Source organism: Megalobrama amblycephala, linkage group LG19 (assembly GCF_018812025.1).
Source record: "Megalobrama amblycephala isolate DHTTF-2021 linkage group LG19, ASM1881202v1, whole genome shotgun sequence".
NCBI classification, from domain to species: domain Eukaryota; kingdom Metazoa; phylum Chordata; class Actinopteri; order Cypriniformes; family Xenocyprididae; genus Megalobrama; species Megalobrama amblycephala.
In genome coordinates, this window is record NC_063062.1 from 19,772,963 (window position 1) to 19,795,024 (window position 22,062).

The 22,062-nt window shown below is 41.1% G+C and overlaps 1 protein-coding gene across 7 annotated transcripts in view; it reads right to left on the bottom strand.

The window, feature by feature from the left end:
• LOC125253858 (kielin cysteine rich BMP regulator) overlaps positions 1-22,062 on the bottom strand; it is a 98,301-nt gene that overhangs the window by 57,124 nt on the left and 19,115 nt on the right. For all 7 annotated transcript variants that reach the window (XM_048168067.1, XM_048168068.1, XM_048168066.1 and 4 more), the window contains exons 4-5: positions 5,351-5,550; positions 2,966-3,131 (exon numbers count right to left, since the gene is read on the bottom strand). In XM_048168067.1, the coding sequence (XP_048024024.1) occupies positions 2,966-3,131; positions 5,351-5,550 (366 nt within the window). The remainder of the gene's footprint in view (positions 1-2,965; positions 3,132-5,350; positions 5,551-22,062) is intronic.

The window sequence follows — 22,062 nt, forward strand, 5'->3', positions numbered from 1 at the left end:
CGCTCAACCAATCACAGCGCACCATTCCACACACTGTAAACATTGAAGGCTTTTTAAAAAGCCATTTTTAATACCAATGTACTCGGCAAATGTGTTTATTTAACCGTGCGGTGGCACCAGACACTCTTTAGTGATGACAAATAATTTATAACATTAACAAAACGATCCGTTGAATTCATTTTGGGAGCAACGGCTGAATGTATTTTTAGTAAAATGCCTGTATATAAGATAAATATTGGCAAAGTTTAGACTCTGTCATATATGTGAATCAACTTACTTTGTTGTGTATTTTCAATTTGAAAAATAACTTTTATATTGATGGATTAATTGCATTTTGAAAAAAAAGTGTCATGGATTTATTGCATTTTGAGAAAAAAAATTATACGTTTTATAATAAACTTTTTAAAATCAAAATTAATTCATTAAATCAAACATTAATTGATATTTAGAATGTTATCTGTAATGTTTATGGTCTTTTTGGGCAGGATAAGCGATATATACAAATCATTAAGATGGGTGTGTCTACCGCACACTGCCGACACAGGTAACTGAACAGTGAATATGATTTCACCAAGTACAGCACATTCCTGGATCAACATCTTTGTAACCTTGCAACCAGGGTTAGGTGCTTCAACATGTTATTCACCTATCTTTCCCCTCTAATTTTAGTGATAAGTTATGGGTAGGATTCGGTTTAGAGGTAGGAATAGGGTTAAGACTACATTTTTGGACAGGAATGTTGTTCCAGGATCAACAAAATATGTTTTACTTGCATGTCTTACTTGGCAAAATCACGGTGACCGTAACAGAACTAACACAAAATAGATTTCTTTATGTACATAATTATGCAGGAAATATTAAGCATGAACATATCATCACCTTGGAAGCTTGTGTTGTTGCAAGAATGTACAGAGAGAATTTAGACATAAAATCAATGACTCATTAGGTAATGTTTTCTCATTAAAATCAGATGATTTCCTATTGATTCAATAGAATGTGAGGGAATACTCGAGAATACCAATATGGCAGCGTGGTGGGTTCACTTTTTTATGAGGTCATGAGCAATCAGTCATATCAGTGGATTTAACACACACTGATAAGTCAACTTATTAAATGCCCATGAGAAGGATGCAATGCTATAGAAATTTTAAAATGAAAGTGTGACCATTGGACAGTTAAATGCTCATTGGGGCAGCAGGATCACCAAAAAGAAGAAGAAAAGACGCATGTTAATGGCAAAAGTCTTTAAAGAGTTTCTGGTGGTTTCACACTTAATTCTTCGCCTTAATTCTAAGTCTCCAGTGCCACTATTTTCCAGAACTGCAAACTACCTGAAGTCTTCAGAAGTACAAGGTGACAGGTTCTCAGAGGCATTGCTAAGGCAAAGAATCCTGGAACATGATCCCCCACTTAATAGGAATCACACAATGAAGTATCATGAAATACATGAAGACTGATTTTTTTTTTTTTTTTTTTTTTTTTTTTAAGTTTTATAGACAGATAGGTTAAGAGGGACTCTTGATGAGAAAGTCATGGTGTGAGCTGCTATTAACAATGAGCAAAACAGACCTTTCAGGGTGGGAGATGGACTTAAAATGAACACCCAAAACTTACTGCCAGACTCTGGAAGATACATTTTTCAAACAGTTGAACAAGAGGATGTGGTGCTGGTCCTTCAAGAGTCACTCTCAACCTATATGTCTATGAAGCCTTCAAAAAAATCAGTCTTCATGTATTTCACAACACATCAGCTTCTAATTAAGTGGGGGTCATTTTTCAGGATTCCTTGCCTTAGCAAAGTCTTTGAGAACCTGACACCTTGTACTTCAGGAGACTCAAAGTAGGTTGCAGTTCTGGAAAATGATGGCACTGGAGACTGAAAGGTTCCTGATGGTTTCACAACTAATTCTTCACCTTAATTCTTAAAGGGATAGTTCACCCTAAAATGAAAATTCTTTTATCATTTACTCACCCTCACATTGTTCCAAACCTTGTATCCTCTGGTGAACACAAAAGAAGATATTTTGAAGAATGTTGGTAACCAGACATTTGACAGTAGCCATTGGCTTCCATAGTATTTTTCCTACTATGGAAGTCAATGGTCACCAACATTCTTCAAAATATCTTCTTTCGTGTTCAGCAGAAGATGAAACTCATAGAGGTTTGGAACAACTTAAGGGTGAGTAAATGATGAAAGAATTTTCATTTTAATCCCTTTTCTTCTCAGCCTTATTTTTGTGACCCTGCTGAGCATTTCTTGTCTAATGGCGACACCTCAATTTTGCAATTTCTATAGTACTGTATCCTTCTCATGGGCATTTAATAGTTTTTGACTTTTCACTGTAAGTTAAATCTCTTTTTTGGCTCTTTAAGAAAACCTGCTTTATAATTACACACATCTGAATATAAGGCGTTTTTTACTTCCAGCCCTCATTAACAATTATATATAATTTACAAATGATTATATACAAAATTAATGGTAGTTATTGAGATTGATGTGGTTTGGAAATTGGTAAAATGTGCTTGGAAAAAAATATGATCAGAAAATCGACTTGCTTAATAATTATGCATGCACTGAATATTAGTTTTACAGGGGTGCACCAGTGCAAATCAGTTTTGAACCTGTCATAAATAGATGCAGAGAGATTAAATATCTGCAGATGCTTTTAATACTGCTACAAACATACATACACACAAATAAACAAAAAACACTCACACCCCACTTTCCAAGTGATTACAGGACTTTAGGTAAAACCACTCTCCTTGAAGAATAAACAAACTGAGAAGGAAGCCATTGTGTGTGCTTAATTATGTTCATTTTTGGTATGCATGAACATTTCTTTGATCTATGGTTTGATGATTGGCTTACTGATTAAAGTAGATTAGATGGTTAATGAGTATGATGTAATTAATTATTTTGTATTTTGATTCGTAATGATGATCTAATGGATGTTAGACAACTCACCACTTAAGCGATTACACTGAACTTGTCCATTGGTGCAGGAACAGCTGGTACGGCTGTCAGAAGACCAGCGATACCCCTCATCCAACTGACGTCCTTCATAAACACACTTTTGTTTCGCATGATCATATGTTTGCAAGTGATCAATCCTCGCCTGCAGGTCAGTGTTCTACATACACAGAGAATTGATTAAAAAAAAGAGTGTATAATATGACTTGGTTGTATACTTATCCTGCTTGTCACCCTTACAAAAAGTACCATGGTAAAATGATGGTGTCAGTCACACTTTGGTTCAGTACTATTTTAGTATCATTTATATATTATTATAGTTTTTATTTTTTATTTTTAATTAGCTTTTATTTTTATATTTCCTAGTGCTAGGGCGTGGGGGTAGAAATCTCGCCTAGGGTGCCAAAAAGGCTAGAAACGGCCCTGCTTCACGGTTGGACTATTGTAATGCTTTGTACATGTGTTTGAACAAATCTTATGATCGATTACAAATTATACAGAATGCAGCTGCTAGGCTTTTGACTAGGTCCGACAGGAGGTCGCACATTACTCCTGTGCTTAAAGGGATAGTTCACCCAAAAATGAAAATTCTGTCATCATTTACTCACCCTCTGGTTGTTCCAAACCTGTTTACATTTCTTTGTTCTGTTGAACACAAAGGAAGATATTTTGAAGAATGTGGGAAAGTGAACAGTTATGGGGCACTATTGACTTCCATAGTATTTTTTTTCCTACTATGGAAGTCAATGGTGCCCCAAAGTGGCCTGGTTACAAACTGGTTACAAAATCTTCCTTTGTGTCCAGCAGAACAAAGAAATGTATACAGGTTTGGAACAACTTTAGGGTGAGTAAATGATAACAGAATTTTCATTTTTGGGTGAACTATCCCTTTAAGGCCCTTCGGCTTCCTAGTAATTTTAGAGTGCATTTCAAAATTTTAGTTATTACTTACAGGGCCTTGCATGGTCAAGCACCCTCTTATATACAGGATCTATTGCATGCACACATCCCTGGTCGATCTCTGAGGTCTTCAGGCCAAGACCTTTTAGCTATTCCCAGAACACGTCTTAAGACAAGAGGTGATCGTGCCTTGTGTAGTAGCTCCAAAGCTCTAGAACTCTCTTCCTTTAACGTTGAGAACTATGAGTCTTTTAAAAAACATCTAAAGACACATCTATTTGGACAAGCTTTTAATTAACAAAATGGTTTGCCTGTTATTAAATTTGTTATTGATGGTATTTGTAGAGTATATTAATGCATATTTATTTATTTTATTTGTTTGATGTTATTTTTATTGTAAAGCACTTTGTGACACTTCCTTGTCTGTGAAGGGTGCTATATAATAAAAAACTTTACTTAATTACTAATCATTTTTATTTTTAATATTTACCATGTTTGTGTGCTGCTTTGCATCCCTGTGTGTAATAAGCAGAGTGTACGTGCGTTGTGCACCTGCATAAAGGCACATATTACTAACGCGCTCTTTAAAATATTGCGTCATTGACTTTAGACCAGGTTTCAGTTGATCAGTGGTGCAGTCTATTTCAGTTGCCTCAAAATAGTAATGCGCCAACAATGTGCCTGAACACACCTTGTTTTCAGAACAGCACGTCCATGGGCGCCCAAATGGGCGCAAATGCTTTTGCTAAAACACTTGTGTCGCGCCTGGCACCGCATTGCGCTAGTTGTATGATAGGGCTCCTTGTGTTCATTAAAGACTTTATTTAATTCATTTAGGACCTTACGAGGATAATGCATTAACGCATTAATTTTGACAGCACTAATATTTTCAGTTTTCATAATTTTAACTTTTAGTCATTTTGTTATGTGCTTTTGTCATTTTTATTAGTTTTAATTTTTTCAGCAAAGTTTTTATTTATTTTATTTCAGTTTTAGTTTTTTGTTTAATTTCAGTTTGCAATTTTAGTAGTTAAACTTAGTTGCCAAGGCAAGGCAACATTTGAACATTTTCATCTGTTTTTAAGTATTTAATCTAATTTTTCTATTATTTTATTTCAGATTTATTTATATTAACAAAAATCTTATTTTTGTAAAATAGTTTCAGTGTTAGTAAACAATAACAACACTACTTTGATATATATATATATATATATATATATATATATATATATATATATATATATATATATATGAAATAATTAATTTAATTAATTAATTAAATACAAATTCATTTACCATGACATTTGCATGGTACTCCAAAGTATTTCAAAATATACCATGGTATTATCATGCTACTTATCCCTTATACAAATCATGGTATGGTCATGGTACAAGCACAAAATAACAATGACAGTACCATGGTACTACTTAGTCCTATTTTTTTTGGAAGTGCAGACACACAATACATTCTTAGTGTACCTGTTTCTTTAGCATGTCAAGCATGGTCATCATGTTATGCAGGTTGCTCTCCATTTGACCAAAACGCAAATATGAATCACTGGGGTATCTTTGACTTAATGCTACTTCATCTCCATGGTCTCCCTGGTCTTGCATCATATCCAGGTCTGAGACTGCTGATACAGTGGGACTGGTTGTTTGGGCTGTGTCAGGAAGGGAGTCTGTAATAATCACACACACACACAACCGCAAATGCAAACACACATTATAAAATAAGAATACACTGTGCTGGGCTTTAATCAAAAATAAAAAAGAGCCCAATTTTTTCCCCCTGGATAGTTTATACATGTTATAATATGTGTGCATCAGTATTTTTTCTATAATGCAGAAGCATGAATTTATTCAAACTGAAAAAAAAAAAAAAAAAAAAAAAAAAAAAACAAGCTGAAAAAAACAAAAAGCTGAAAATCCAACTAAACCTTAATCTAATCCTAAACTTTATGGAGCTGTATGACCTTTATTTTCAGCTCTGAAAGTTTCCTGTTGTGAGTGTTTTTTGCATGTGAATATGCATATTCAGATGATTAAATGTTTTTAGGGGTTCAAGCGCATAGTTTTTAGGGGTTCCTCACTGTCACACACCTAGCTAGCTGTCACACGTCTCATGTCTTGTACAGTATGTTTACAGTAATTTAATTTTAGGATAGAAAGGCTCAATAACCAACAAAATGTCTCAGGTTACAGATGTAACCCTGGTTCCCTGAGTAGGGAACGAGACGCTGCATGACAACGCATTGGGAACCTTCTGCCTGATGTCGTCACTGAAGCACTCATGTATCTAACCAATCACGTAGCGAGACGTCAGAGACGGGTGACGTCATGGACCAGGAAACTATAAAGCACACCCGGATGCAGAGCACACTAGCTTCTGAATAAGTCTGAAGCAAGCACTCGCAAGTGTGCAGGGGTACGGCAAGAGACGCAGCGTCTCGTTCCCTACTCAGGGAACCAGGGTTACATCTGTAACCTGAGACGTTCCCTTTCGTGGGAACTATCGACGCTGCGTGACAACGCATTGGGAACGCAATCCCAACTGAGCCGTAGCTCAAACACTTGTCAAAGTTATCTTGACAAAACGGAGGACCCCTGAGTGGAGCCGATATCAAGGTTATAATACTTAATAAATGTGTGCTGGCATGACCATCCAGCTGCATCACATATATCACCATGGAAACTCCTGACATCAAAGCTTTTGATGCCGCCATACCCCTAGTCGAATGGGCACGAACATTCAAAGGAGAAGGCTGTCCGGCCGCTTCATAGGCAAGTGAGATGGCCTCGACCACCCACTTGCTCATTCTCTGCTTCGATGCTGGGCCCCCTTTTTTAGGGGACCCATAACAGACAAACAATTGATCTGACTTACGCCACAGGGCAGCTCTGTGGACATAAGCATCCAAAGCCCTTACTGGGCACAGCAGATTCAATTTTTCCTGATCCGCAGATTCAAATGGAGGAGGATAGAAGGCCTGAAGCACAATGGAGCCTGGGACATTGGTAGGGACCTTTGGGACATAACCCGGTCTAGGATACAGGAATGCTTTCACCATTCCTGGAGCAAATTCAAGAAAAGAAGGAGCAACAGAAAGTGCTTGTAAGTCTCCTATCCGCTTCAGAGAAGTGATAGCCAATAAAAGAATCGTTTTAAGAGTGAGGAACCTCTCAGGAACCTCCTCTAGTGGTTCAAAGGGAGCCTCAGCTAACCCCTGTAAGACCACGGCCAAGTCCCAGGCCGGAACCCTTGTGCGCACTGGAGGCCTCAACCTCAGTGTGCCACGGAGGAAGCATGTGACGAGGGGGTCTCGACCTACCGAGATATTCCCCTCAAGAGGAGCATGATATGCTGAAATTGCTGCAACGTAAACCTTCAAGGTTGAGTGAGATAGGCCCTCCGAGAATTTTTCCTGGAGGAATTTTAGCACACAGCTAATATAAGAAAGGACAGGGTCCGTATTATTGTGTCTACACCAGGTAGAAAACAAATTCCATTTGTAGGCATACAACTTCCTCGTGGCGGCAGCATGGGTCCCTGGGACAGGAACCAAGGCTTTTTCCACATGACCCGAGCACGAAGGCATCGCAGCGTGACTTCGATCATGCGAAAAGGATTTCCCCTCAGGGAAAACCCCTTGGTCCTGTGCCACCACTGTAAGGGTCTCATGTGCAGAAGGCCAATAGTAATCATGTTGGACGCAGCTGCCATCAGACCCAACAGTCTCTGAAACTGTTTTACAGTGAGAGTGGTTCGAAGGGAGCCTCAGCTAACCCTTGTAATACCACAGCCAGGTCCCAGGCCGGCCTGAACCTCAGTGTGTCACGGAGGAAGTGAGTAACGAGGGGGTCTCGACCCACCGAGAAGCCACCCTCAAGAGGAGCATGAAAGGCTGAGATAGCTGCGACATAAACCTTCAAGGTTGAAGGCGATAGGCCCTCCGAGAATTTTTCTTGGAGAAATCTTAGCACAAAGCTGATAGGAGGGTGGACAGGGTCCATATTATTCTGTCTGCACCAAGCAGAAAATAAATTCCATTTATAGGAATAAAGCTTCCTCGTGGCGGGAGCTCTGGAGTTAAGGATGGTCTCCACAACCTCAGTTAGAAGACCAGCATCTATGAGCCTGGCCCCCTCAGAGGCCAGGCCCATAGCTTCCACAGTTCTGGGCGGGGATGTATTATCGAGCTGCCCGCTTGCGACAAGAGGTCCTGTCTAAGGGGAAGCTCCATTGGGGAGCCATTTAGTAAGGACACTAGGTCCGAGAACCATATTCTAGTTGGCCAGAAGGGGGCTACCAGTATTAGGCTGACCCCTTCCCGGCGTACTTTCTCCAGAACTCCCAGGAGCAAGGCGATCGAGGGAAATGCATACAGACGTAGCCTCGGCCACGTCTGTACCATGGCATCCAGACCCAGAGGTGCTGGATGTGTTAGGGAGTATCAGAGTGGTCATTGGGTTGACTTTCCCGAAGCAAATAGGTCAACTTCCGCTCGACCGAAATTTTTCCATAGGAGATCCACCACTTCTGGGTGGAGTCTACACTCCCCAGGCCTCGGCCCCTGCCTCGACAGGGCGTCTGCTCCCTTTATACCCTAGGATGTAAGCTGCCTTCAGAGAGAGCAGCTTCCCTAGGGACCATAGGAGGATGCGACGGGCCAAGTAGTAAAGTTGGCGAGACCGCAGACCCCCCTGATGGTTTATATATGAGACCACCGCCGTGTTGTCCATGCAGACCAACACGTGATGGCCTCTCAGGTCTGGGAGAAAGTGTTTTAATGCTAGAAACACCACCATCATCTCCAGCCGATTTATGTGCCAGGAGAGTTGATGGACCTCCCATAGACCCTGAGCTGAGCGACCACTCATGATCGCCCCCCAGCCCGTGAGGGAGGCATCTGTCGTAAGCATTACACGACGACCAGAAGTCCCCTGCACGGGTCCCTGGGACAGGAACCAGGGATCTTTCCACATGGCCAGAGCACGAAGGCATTGCTGCGTGACTTTGATCATGCGAAAAGGATTTCCCCTCGGAGAAAATCCCCTGGTCCTGAGCCACCACTGTAAGGGTCTCATGTGCAGAAGGCCAAAAGGTATGACGTTGGACGCAGCTGCCATCAGACCCAACAGTTTCTGGAACTGTTTTACAGTGACTGGCCTAACTTCACCCCTTTCACGGCTGCGAGAATGGAACTCACACGAGAAGGAGACAAATGTGCCTGCATCGTGGTGGAGTCCCAAACTACACCTAGATAAGTGGTAGTCTGCTGCCGGAACTAGCACACTCTTTTTGGCATTGAGCCTCAGCCCAAGCCTTTTCATGTGGGACAGAACAGCATCTCGATGCTGAACTGCTAGTTGCTCTGATTGAGCTAGAATCACTTTCTATGTAATTCAGTACGCGGATGCCCTGGAGTCTCAGTGGAGCCAGCACTGCATCCACGCACTTCGTGAATGTGCGGGGTGATAATAACAGGCCGAAAGGAAGAACCCTGTATTGGTAAGCTTTGCCCCCGAAAGCAAACCTGAGGAACTTCCTATGGGAAGGATGGATGGACACCTGAAAGTACGCCTCTCTCAGGTCTATCGCCACAAACCAGTCCTCGGACCTGATCTGTGGGATAATCTGTTTAAGTGTAAGCATCTTGAATTTGAGCTTTCATATTGAGCGATTTAACACATGTAAATCTATGAAGGACACATCCTTCTTTGGAACAATGAAGTAGCGGCTGTAGAAGCCTGACAGCTTGCTGGGAGGAGGAACCCTTTCTATAGCTCCTTTTCGCAAGAGTGTCATAACCTCTTGTTCCATAACCAGAGACTGCTCTGGGGTCACCACTATGGGAAAGACCCCATTGAATCTGGGCGGGCGAGACCCTGTATCAGCACCCATTTTGATATATTCGGTAGAAGTTTCCATTCTGCCATAAAATCTACTAAGGGAACCAGTCTCTCGAGACTGGCCTCTGGTGTTTTTGAGCACTTGATTCGACGTTCTGGAGCGGCGCACCGGCAGAAAACAGATGAATCAAGTCATGACCGGCTCTCCTCGGAGGGTCGGTGGAGACCGCTGCGCCCTGACGCACACTGGGTGGCAGAGTTAGCATAACGGCCCCCTGAGGGCGCCAAAGGGGGACGGGTGTCAGATATTCTAACACAGGACCCCCTCCGGAGGGGGCTGCCCTCATGGATCCTGGCCCACAGATGTCAGGACCTCTTTGAAGCCTTCTTGGTGATAATAACAGTCCGCAGATCTGTCTTACTTCACAAAGACTTCAGCTGTGTCACCTGTCCCGGTCCCCAACGCGAGATCTAAGCCTCGTGTTAGACTTTTATTCCCTCGAGAATAAAGCCAACAGGAGTGGAGATAAAAACTCCCGCTAGTACATTTCTTTCTTTACACTCCGGGACATTTTTATGAATGAACCGTCAGCTGCTTTGTTTTTGAACTGACGTGCATGCTCCACTCCCTAACACAATGTGTGTGAGGTGGCGAGTCCTCAGATCAATATCACAATATCCACCTCCTCAGAGCTGGGCATGTGAAATACCGGTGCCTCAACCCGGGGAAGAAACCGCAGAGTGTGCTTCCACCTGGGAGACGGCACTGAACCTGGCAGGTAAGGGCAGAGAAAGGGCAGCGCCCGTCTCTAACCCCTCTGTCAGATCCATTTGTGAACCCCACGAATGGCTTCTTTTTCGCAATCCGCGGGGAACACTGGAACACAGTATTCTGAGAGCGAGTTTCTTTCTTTTTTTTTTTTTTTTTTTTTACAGTGCACACAGACGGCTCCCTCGAGAGCTGCCCAGGCTTACTCAACTCCCATTCAACTGCTGTTTCTCGCCATAATACGTGTCTTTTTTATATATATATATACAGGGCTTGACATTAACTTTTTTGCTCACCAGCCAATGTGGCTAGTGGTTTTCCAAAGTTACTAGCCACTCAGCATTTTCACTGGCCACAATTTTGCAGTTGGGAAATTACATTTTATATGATTAAAGTTGACTCTGGCATGCTTAAATTACTTGATTTTGAGTCATTTTACTTGATTTACAAGATTTAAAACCCTTTCAAACTTACAAATGCAGATTGACCACCCAAATCAAGACTATACATGATGTATACAGATATTTTTGTTAGGCTATATAAAAAGAACAAAGAAGCAAATTACAAATAGTAATTTAAAAAAAAAAAAAATTCAGATACATATGTTTATTTAGCATACATGTATACATGTATTTAACATTTTTTGATGTTTGATTAACATTAATGACAGAGGGGTATTTATTTGGGGGCTGCTGAATGCATGGACGTCATATACTGACACATATCCAGTTTTTACCCACCTGTTTACGTCCACTTAGCCGTAAGCCATAGCCGACTGTATTCACGCGAGATACTCCATACGATGCATTTTGACATCTGTGTGTGCGTGTATTCAGGCGCAAGGAGAACTGAATCGCGCGCACGCGAGCGCTTCTGTTGTGTCATTTAGCGCGATTCCGCCTATCCCACCTTCATAACCGCAAGTTAATCGATAAAGAATTGTGACTGAATTGTAATTTTGTGATACGACGAGCTTGGCTACTTTTCATTTGGCTGTAGGCTGAAATTATATTCAACCCACCAAAGTGGCTAGTGGGAGTGGCTGTCTTACCCGCCACAGCTGAAATCTACCCGCATTTGGCGGGTTGGCGGGTGTTAATGTCAAGCCCTGTATATGTATATATATATATATATATATATATATATATATATATATATATATATATATATATATATATATATATATATATATATATATATATATATGGATTGGTGTGAGATACTCTTGTCCTCAGACAAAGATATCATGACTTGTTTATATGAAATAAGACAAACAACACCAAATAAGACACACGATAACATAGAGTGCTTGCTGAAGACACAGAAGCTAGCGTGCTCTGCATCCGGGTGTGCTTTATAGTTTCCTGGTCTGTGACGTCACCCGTCTCTGACGTCTCGCTACGCGATTGGTTAGATACATGAGTGCTTCAGTGACGACATCACGCAGAAGGTTCCCAATGCGTTGTCACGCAGCGTCGATAGTTCCCACGAAAGGGAACCAGGTAAGTTCCTAAATTCATAGGGTATTTCTGGATTTTTTGATTAGCAAACTTAGTTGGACAATTTCATTTGAGACCAGATGACTAACATTATAACTTAGCCTACTAGTCAGCTAATGATTTACATGGTCCGTGTACGTTTTGATAGTTTGTTTTTCAATTTGAAATGAAATACGCAGAGCAAAAAAACGGGAAACGACCGTTTTCTCGTTTGTTAAAAAAAAATGGAAAAACAAGATTTTGGCTTGATTTTCGTTTTTTCGGGTCAGGAATAAAAAACGGAAACACGACTTCAAAACTCGTTTTTCACATGTGGGCGGTCATTACACGCCCCTTTCAGCCGATTGGTCAATCAAATCTGAGCCAATGACGTCATCTTCAGTTCGTTCACAAAATAACAGTCCTCTGCTGCTATATCAGTAGTTCCCTTTCGAAGGGAACTTCTACTCTGCGTTCCATGATGCAATGGGGAACGTCCACGTGACCCGGTGTTTCGAAACCTCACTACCAAAAACTCCAATCCTATTGGCCAGCAACAGTCAAATGGCGCGACCCGGAAGTATAAAGGCGCGCCTACAGAAGCAGACAGTATGCATCGTCTTTTCGGGACTGTTGTGTCGACCTCCATTTTGTATTCTTTGTCTTAAAGTCCAGTATGTCTGAGAAAGGTAAGAACTTTAGGAAGTGTGCTGATCCGTGTCCGAGGTTTCTGACACCGGAAGATACACACACCCTATGTGTTCACTGTCTGGGGGAAGAACACACGCGGACAGTGCTTGAGGGCGCTGTCTGTGTAAACTGTGAGCGTTTTCCTATCAGAACGCTCCGTTCTCGCCTGGCCCTCTTCTCGAGAGAAGGGGCGTCAACATCTGTGCCTGGTGGATCTGGTCCCGCTCGCGCTGAGGCGGAGTGAAGACTGTATTCATGGGGTTCACAGATGGAGCTCGCCGCCGAGTTTGAGAGAGGTGTGACTGTCTCTCAGCCTCAGATGGCGGCTGGTGAGGACGCCATCCTGGATGATGATGATGTTTTATCATTAACATCATCAGATCCAGGAGCGAGTGTTCTTCTGGCTGCCAGCCCCCAAGAGCAGGCGATGGCAGTGGAGGAAGAAGCGAGTGAAGCAGCTTCTTTCTCCAGACCACCCTGTTCAGCGTACGCTGAGTTACTGGAGGTTATGGAGCGCGCTGCCGGCAGACTGCAGCTGCCTTGGGAGCGTGAGACGAAAGAGACCGTTCGCGGCAGACTGGACGAACGTTTTCTTTCCGATCATAACCCCGTAACTCCGGTGAGCCTTCCATTCCTTCCGGATCTCCATGTAGAGATCGAGAAGGCATGGAAGAGCCCATACTCGGCGAGGATTCATGCACATCAGCGGGGTAACTTTGCTGATGTGGAGGGATTACGCCAGCATGTGTATGTGACGATGCCGCCTATTGACGAGACGTTTGTGAACTATCTCATCACTGGCAGTGCACCATCACTAAAAGCTCCAGTCCTGCCGTCCAAACCCCTTAAGATGACGTCACGTTTGAACAGCAGGGCGTACGCTGCAGCAGGTCAGGCTGGCGCAGCTTTGCACACAATGGCAGTGTTGCAAGCTTACCAGGCTGATCTGCTGAAGGATCTGGATCAGGGGCAGGGTTTGTCCCCTGATGCGGTGGCTGAGCTGTGCCGCACCACAGATCTTGCTCTCCGGGCCACCAAGCAGACGGCCGCCTCAATTGGCAGATCTATGGCGGCCATGGAGAGGAGAGGCATCTGTGGTTGAACATGGCGGACATCGGGGAGAAAGAAAAGGGCTTTCTCCTCGATGCCCCAGTCTCGCCCTCTGAACTTTTTAGCGGTTCCGTTGAGACGGTTGTTGAGAAGTTCAGAGAGGTGAGGGCGCGCTCAGCAGCATACAAGAATTGCATACCGCTCAGATCCGATTCTGGGCCCAGACACTTGGGAGGCCCTGGACCGTCTCGAGCCGAGGCTCAGAGACAGGTCCAGCGATCCAGTGTCGCTGCTCGAGTGCCTCCTCCGCCTCGGAGTAAGTCGCAAAAGTGGTGGGATACGAGGAATAGAAAACAGGATCTGAGGGAGGTGATTGAAAACCGGCGTCAGAACAAACCCCGCTGGTAGTCAATCTCCTCTCTGGCGGGGGGCACATTACATCTGCCCTCGCCTCTATTCCTCGGCCTTCCCGGGGACCTTATTGATGGATACATGTTCAGATGACACCCTTGAACAGTCAGGACTGATGGATGGGCCCATGATGAGTTTTTCTCTGACGGCCCGCCGTCTGGCTTGATAGTGAAAAAGGGGTTCTTTTGGCGAAGGAACCTGAATTATCCTCCCACTTTGGTCAGGAGGGAATTTCGTGGGTCCGATTGCCACGGGAAAGGTAAGCAGGGTTCAGCTTATTATTATTAGTGTTGACCTTGTCTTTCTATTCCTAAAGATATTTTCCTGAACATGTACAGCAGGTGGACAGCCAAAATGGGTATTACCGCCGCGCATACCGCCGCCGCAGGGCCGTTGCGTTAACTGAAATTCAGGCGCGTGTAAAAAACTACCGCCAGGTGGCGCAAAGGGACGGATTGGAAAGTGACTAATAATAAAATGTCGGTTTGTAAATGGAGATGAAAGGACGAAGTAAAACAACAATAACATTATAATATAACATTTTAACATCCTTAAAAACCATTAGAAAATTTAAAGTGAGAGTTAATTTCAAAACATGGGATAGTCTTTGGCTACAGTCTATGCATCAAAAATTAAAAGAAAGACCTTTACACAAAGTCTTACTGCATGCTATTGTCATTAAACAGTAATTACTAGGCATATATATATATATATATATATATATATATATATATATATATATATATATATATATATATATATATATATATATATATATATATATATATATATATATATATATATATATATATATATATGTATATATATTTATTTATTAGGAGCACACACACACGGATTAAAATGTAATATTTTCATTCTGGTTTGCTCTTAGCAAAAAAAAAAAAAAAAAAAAAAAAAAGTTCCATATGCGGAGCGAAATGAGAACGGTCCAGCATTAAGACCGCATTAAGAGCAATAATTCTTATTAACTGCTATTGTTCTTGATTTTTTTATTGTTGTTATTGTTAGGCTATATATGCTATGTAACGTTTAGTGATTTTGATATTGCAGACTAAAATACCGACAGGAATAAATATTTTGGCTAATTTACTCATTAAAACCAAAGGTGTTCATCAGTGATTGTACATCAAGAGCAAGGACACATGCATTTTGTTTTGTGCTTTTACCAGAACGAAACGCTCGATTGTCTGTGTGAAAACTGCGCGTGTGCACGAGCGCCAAGAGAACTGATGACAGCAGCAACGAGCACTGGCCATGATTTCAGAAACAACACGTTCCAGCAGTTAGATCGCCTCTTATTTAACACAGACCTATATCTTATCGAATTGAGATATTTCTTTCTTTTTAGGTACAATTATTTGCTGAGTTTAAGTTCACTTTTGGGACGTTTCAGATTCTCGCAGAGAGCCAGCTGAAAGCGCACCCTGTTTTTTTTTTTTTTTTTTGTTTTTTTCAGAAGTAGCCTACAAGGTTTTGTTGTTATTGTGAGCGTACACAAATAAAAGTAGACCATTTGTAGTCTTGCATCAATCTGTAGGCTATCACCAAAAATGACGGAAGGCCTGTTTTAAGTTGTTTCAGCTGCATGTCATGAGGAGAAAATCCATCAGAACGCGCCGGCGCTTTTGTCAACCAGAGGGATAAAAATGTAACCAATTTAGTTTCATATTTATATTTAAATATTGGGCTATAGCCTAATATAATGTTTTTAAGACGTCACCAATGTTGATTATGAAAAGTGAATAGCATGACGAATGCGCAATGTCGGGAGACATGCAGCGGGTCAGACATAAGTTTGACCACTTCATTAAGTTTTGTTTTATAGTAAGTCTTTCTTTAAAGTGAATTTCGTTTTGTAGAAATTGTATCTTAATTTCAATCAATGTTTCATCAACCAATTGGCTATATTTAATAATTATGAAGAAAAGCAAGAACGTCGGGTGTGGATGGAAGTGCATAACAAATGAAACCATGTTTCCGCAGCCTTTAAATAAGGCTCAATCAATATACGTCTTTCTGTTTTAATTAAATGTATTTATTACTTTATTACATGTCTTTATTACTTAAATAATTGATAAGATGTTTTTAGTCGAACAATATATTTTAGCTGGTCTAGTTAGACACAGATTTGCGTAGTGGCTTATTGTGCAAACTTTTTTTTCCTACCACACGCCAAACTCATAACATTTCTTGCAGATTTAAAAAAACAAAACCAAAAACAAAACAAAAAAACCCCAAAAAAACAAAACAAAAAAACACGACGCTCCGACTTTTAAAAAATCCCTCCTCGCTCCAGTCAAAACTTCGCACAGACTCTGCTCGGCAGCAGCAGATGCTGGCAACGCGCGGGGGGAGGGTTGATCCCACTCGGAACTTCTGCAAATTGCCATAACACAAACAAATAAAGAAACTTACTGCAAATGCTCATAACAAGAGTCTAACAATTGTGTATTTCGTCAGCTTATTTCATATGATCAGATCAGGATGTTAAAATTAACAAAAAGCACCAAGATTGCAAAAAGGTCTGTCACGCGCATAGCTTAGGCTAATATTTTGAGTCTCCCGCCCTCTGGATTAATGGCTTTGGTGACAAACATTTTAAACAAAGCGCCCTTCCCCCTATTTCAAACTTGTCAAGTGTTGCAGAGCAAGCACTGTTGGGTTGGGTGAGTGCTTTTTATACACTCAAGATAATGTAAACATTATACATTGATATATAAATGGAACACAATCGGTTTGTTGTTTTTGTTTGTTTTTCTTTAACATTTTTATTTTATTTCTTTGTCTTTAAGGAACATTGGATGGCAGTAAAGATTCTGTACAGTTATTGTTCTAATAATACGGAGCCATAATGTAACATATCTTGGTCAATTCTTTCGAGCTGCTTTACAGCTTAACCACAGTTTGCAACATCAACAGTTATTGAAATGAACTGAATCAACACAGATCTGCTGATATAAATAAATAGGCCTAAATAAATAGCAAAAACCAAGATTGGGTTTGTACGGTTCATTTGAACTATAATTTAATAATTTATGTTATGATGTTATAGAGGTACAATGTACAGATGCCTATATGTTTTGCATAAAGTAAGAATATTTAATAAAGAATCTTAAACTTCCAATATTAAACATGTTCTCGTCATTTTGCTCTTAACTGCAGTCAAAATACAAATAGGCCTATAAAATATTGTGTAGCCCATTGTGGAGAGTCAGATTAGGCGCAAACTATCTATAGCAGAAACTTTTTATCTTAATAACCTAGCACTTGTTGAATAACAAAATGTTGATTATTGGGATATCAAAGTTTTTTTGTTTGTTCGTAATTGTGTAGCTTATGGCATGACATTTCTTTTTGTAATGTTTATGAGCGCGTTAATGGATACAAACTGCACAATTGCAGTTTATCAGATTGTTACATAGCTATAATTGCACGATATGGTTGAAACATTAACACATTAAAATCATCTGATAATCAAACAGTAGTTAACAAGAACCCTTTGTAAGCGATGTATTACCATTACATCATGGGCATACGGGACACCCCCGCAGCCCCCACGCTATGATGGGCCCCGTCGCAGATTATTTACTAGCCTTTGCTTTTTTTAGAACTAAACTCAATTGACTAAAGATAAAAATAAAGCATCCAACTGAATCAGTTGGATGCTTTATTTTTATCTTTAGTCAATTGAGTTTAGTCGAAAATGCAAGCAGAATACAATAGAAAATATTGCTAAATTACCACAAAAGGGGGGAAAATTCACTCGTTTCCATCGCCTTTTGTAAGGTAGCCAAGACAACAGCAAGCTTTGATGCGCTGTTACTGTGTTACTGTTAGCGGTCGTGTGCCGAGACAAATAAATATGTTCGGTCTTTGCTGAGATATTATTATTATTATTATTATTATTATTATTATTATATTGCCCAAACGTAAATATCCTAGCTAATAAGTCTAGAGTTAGGCTATTTCTTTATTCTTTTACTGTAAATACATGAATTTAGTTTAGGCCTATATATATCATTTGATGCACCGATCAAAATTACTGAAAATTTGCGGCCAAAACAGCAATTTACGCGCTTGTCTAGAAGGGAACCTTATATAGCCTAGCCTATTATGCAAATTTGTGTCTAACTTAGAATTTAGACCAGCTAAAATATATTGTTAGACCAAAACATCTTATTAATTAATTAAGTAATAAAGACATGTATTTAAGAAATTTAATAAAAACAGAAAGACATCTATTGCTTCAGCCTTATTCAAAGGCCGCGGAAACATGAGTTCGTTTGTTACACAATCCGTTCCACATCTGACGTTCTTGGCTTTCTTCCTAATTATTAAATATAGGCAATTGGTTGATGAAACATTGATTGAAATTAAGATACAATTTCTACAAAACGAAATTCACTTTAAAGAAAGACTTACTATAAAACAAAACATAATGAAGTGGTCAAACTTATGTCTGATCCGCTTATGTCTGACCCGACGAAAGCGCCGGCGCGTTCTGATGGATTTTCTCCTCATGACAGCTGAAACAACTTAAAACAGGCCTTCCGTCATTTTTGGTGATAGCCTACAGATTGATGCAAGACTACAAATGGTCTACTTTTATTTGTGTACGCTCACAACAACAACAAAACCTTGTACTTGTGAAAAATAAAATAAAATAAATAAAAAACAGGGTGAGCTTTTAGCTGGCTCTCTGCGAGAATCTGAAACGTCTCAAAAATGAACTTAAACTCAGCGAATAATTGTACCTAAAAAGAAAGAAATATCTCAATTCGATAATAAATTCGTAGGTCTGTGTTAAATAAGAGGCGATCTATGCGCTGGAATGTGTTGTTTCTGAATTTGTATTTGATATTTTAAGGAATAGAATACACTCCTGCATTTAAATGCGGCTGCAGGAGTTGCAGTTTTTTATGACGTTTTATTAATTCGTCCATTCTTTTTAGTTTTAATGATTTAGCTAAATCGTGCCTTAATAATGGGAGCGAAATTATTCAGTGACTCACGTTTTAAAATAAAGGATATAATTCATGAAACACGCACCAATTTCTTAATCAGTGTCCAAACAGATAGGCTATATTTTTCCTAAGTAGTTATCTGTAACGAATAACAAAGTATGTGCGTGTCAAAAATCCATACTGTTTTATTAAAGGAGTTTAAAATAGAAATAAAAAATTTATTTGTGATAAATATAGACATAATATGTGAGAAAATTGACATTTTGCATAAAGATAAATGTGCTTAGATGCATTTGTTGGATAACGTGGTTAAAGCTCCACTCAGCGGTCAAAAGCTGCAAATGCACTTTGCGACGCGGCGGTGGCGGCACGTGCGGCGGTAGAAACACCGTTTTGGATGGCCACCTACTGTAGCAGTAAAATATTAGGGGTTTTTGTGGGCAAACTGAAGGTGTTTTTAGATGGACTGAGTGGGCCACAAAATGGCCGCTGTTCGGTTCTTTCTAAGCTTCTCAGCTATTGTTTAGTATAGCTTGAGTTGCACTCACTGCTTCAGTTTATGTGATGTCGGCGGCTTTAATCAGCCGCCTGACATCTCGTGCTTGGGTACGTTGCTTTCCTCCCTGTCCATGGGATTAAAAGCGATGTTAAAACAGGCTTTATTTGCTGTTTTTGTTTTACCCGTAGCTTAGCGGCTAGGCTAGAGCTAGGAAGTGTTATTTAATGGATAACCTTATTTATATTCCTGGTTTTTGGCCTCCTCCTGAGGGAATTGTTTGGCCGCATGCCCACTATCCCCTATTTATGTAGGTGCATGGGCTGAGTTGACAGATTGTAACTATCTTGGTACTTCCTGTTCTGTTATCTCAGGTGGATCAGGCCCTTATCTTGTTAGAGGCAGATAAGTTGTGTAGGTTTCTGCTAGGCCCCACTTTTCTGGAACTTTATGTCAATAAAGGGAAAAGTTTTCTCCTCTAGGCCACTTGTTGCATGTTACAATCAAGTTGAGTGGACATTACTACTATTATCTAGTGTCTGTCCTCTATGGCTTGGTACAGATTTGAGAATCTGTATGGAGTAACGATTTATAGTTACTCCATACAGATGTCTCATTATAGTTGGCTTATTTCTAACCACTATGTAGACATTGGTGACCTAATACTCCCCATTGATAGGGTTATTGGTGTTCTGAGTGCATCACCTGTTGGATTGCATACTCAGGGTAGCGGTACCACTTTCTGTGGAAAGTTGGTATATGTTTAGCTTCCTGTTTTTGATCATCCTTTCGGCTAATCTTTCTAGCTTAGAATGTAGACCTGTTTGTTACATAGCCTCTTTCTAGTTAGCATTGGCTAAGTTAGCATGCTTTGGTTTGATCTATTTATGCTCACATTATGTACACTGCCACAGGCTGTGCCACGTGTTGTTTGAAACGTAGGCCCTATAGGCTTCCTTTAGACCATGCTGGCTGTGTTGGCTCTCTTCCGCCAACTTTATGACATTGCCTGTTGGAATGTGTATTAGCGGTAAGCTCAGGGTTAGCTCCCCTTAAAAACTGTTCTCCCTATTAGATCACGAGCTGTTGCCACATGCGTAGGCCCTCTTAGGCCTCCTTTCTGGGCCTATGTCGGCATGGTGGGTGTCTCTTAGTGTTCCAATTGGGCTGCTGCCACTTGTCTCTGATTTGGTCAAAGCTCTGAGGAGCTTCTTTATCAGTTCACCTGTTGGCACAGTCTGGTATACCTTACAGCTGCTGTAGCTACCTGTTACTATAATCGTTGGCCCTCTTTAGGCCTTCCTTCTTAGTTAACTGGTTGGTTCAGCCTGCGAGTGTATATTCACAATGGCGAACGCCACTTGTCATTAGGATAGTAGGCCCTAGAGGCCTCTTTCTTGGCTGACTTGTTGTGCGGGATGCCTTGTATCTGACCACTTCAGGAGCACGCTCTGAGCAAACAGGCCACGTGGCCTGTTTTGCATCAGAGAACGGTATTTTGTGTATCCCTTCTGAGGAAGTCTTGATACACTGCTCTTCAGGGGTCTGGATGACTGCCAATCTGGCTTTGGCCTCTTGTTCCTGATTTGGTTGGCTCCGAGGGGCCTTCCCTTTCAGTTGACTGGTTGGTACAGTCTGGTATTGACTACAAAAAGCCGTAAAGCCATCTGTTGCTAAGATCGTTGGCCCTCCTCAGGCCTTCTTTTCTAGCCGGCTGGTTGGCTAGTTGCGACCACTTTTAGAGCACTCATGACCTGAGCAAACAGCCCACTTCAGGCCTGTTTTGCAGCAGGGAGTAATATCGTGTATTTCCTTCGAGGAGGATTTATACACCAGAGGCCTCCTTCTCGGCCTCTGGTGTATCATTTGGAGTTCAGCTAGAGTACTCTTCTCGCTGAGGAGATAGTGTGTTTGCTGAATACTCTGAGTGGCTAGCCCCTCAGTAGACTGTAGTAAACCTTACTGAGGTTTGGTTTTCTTACTATATTGTCTCACTGAGCCTAAGGGAGATGCTAGTTGAGCTCCAGCCACCTAGATGTCTAAGGTGGATCTTGTATGCTCCTAGTAAAGGCCAATGGACTTATGCCATATGTTAAAGGTTTCTAGGCCTTATAGGCCGCCTTTTTCAACATATGGTGTATGTTGATGTGTTTTTTGACCCGAGGATCTTTTCACACGCCGTTGGCCACGGGTCCGGATGGTAATTAACCTCCTTCGTGTCGGTTAGTATCTTTTTTGGTGCCTAAGAACACTGCCATGGGCTGATGCCACATATTTGTCTAGGTGACAGGCCTGTATAGGAATATTCTAAATATTTTGCTGTTGTGCATCCAGTGTTTATCATGCTGTAGGCCCCTCTTTGGCCTCCATGATTGTTCGCCCATTGCATGGTCTACCTGTTAGGTGAGCTTTGTACTTCCCTTTGGGGTTGTATACATAATAGTGCTTAGCTCCCTAAGCTG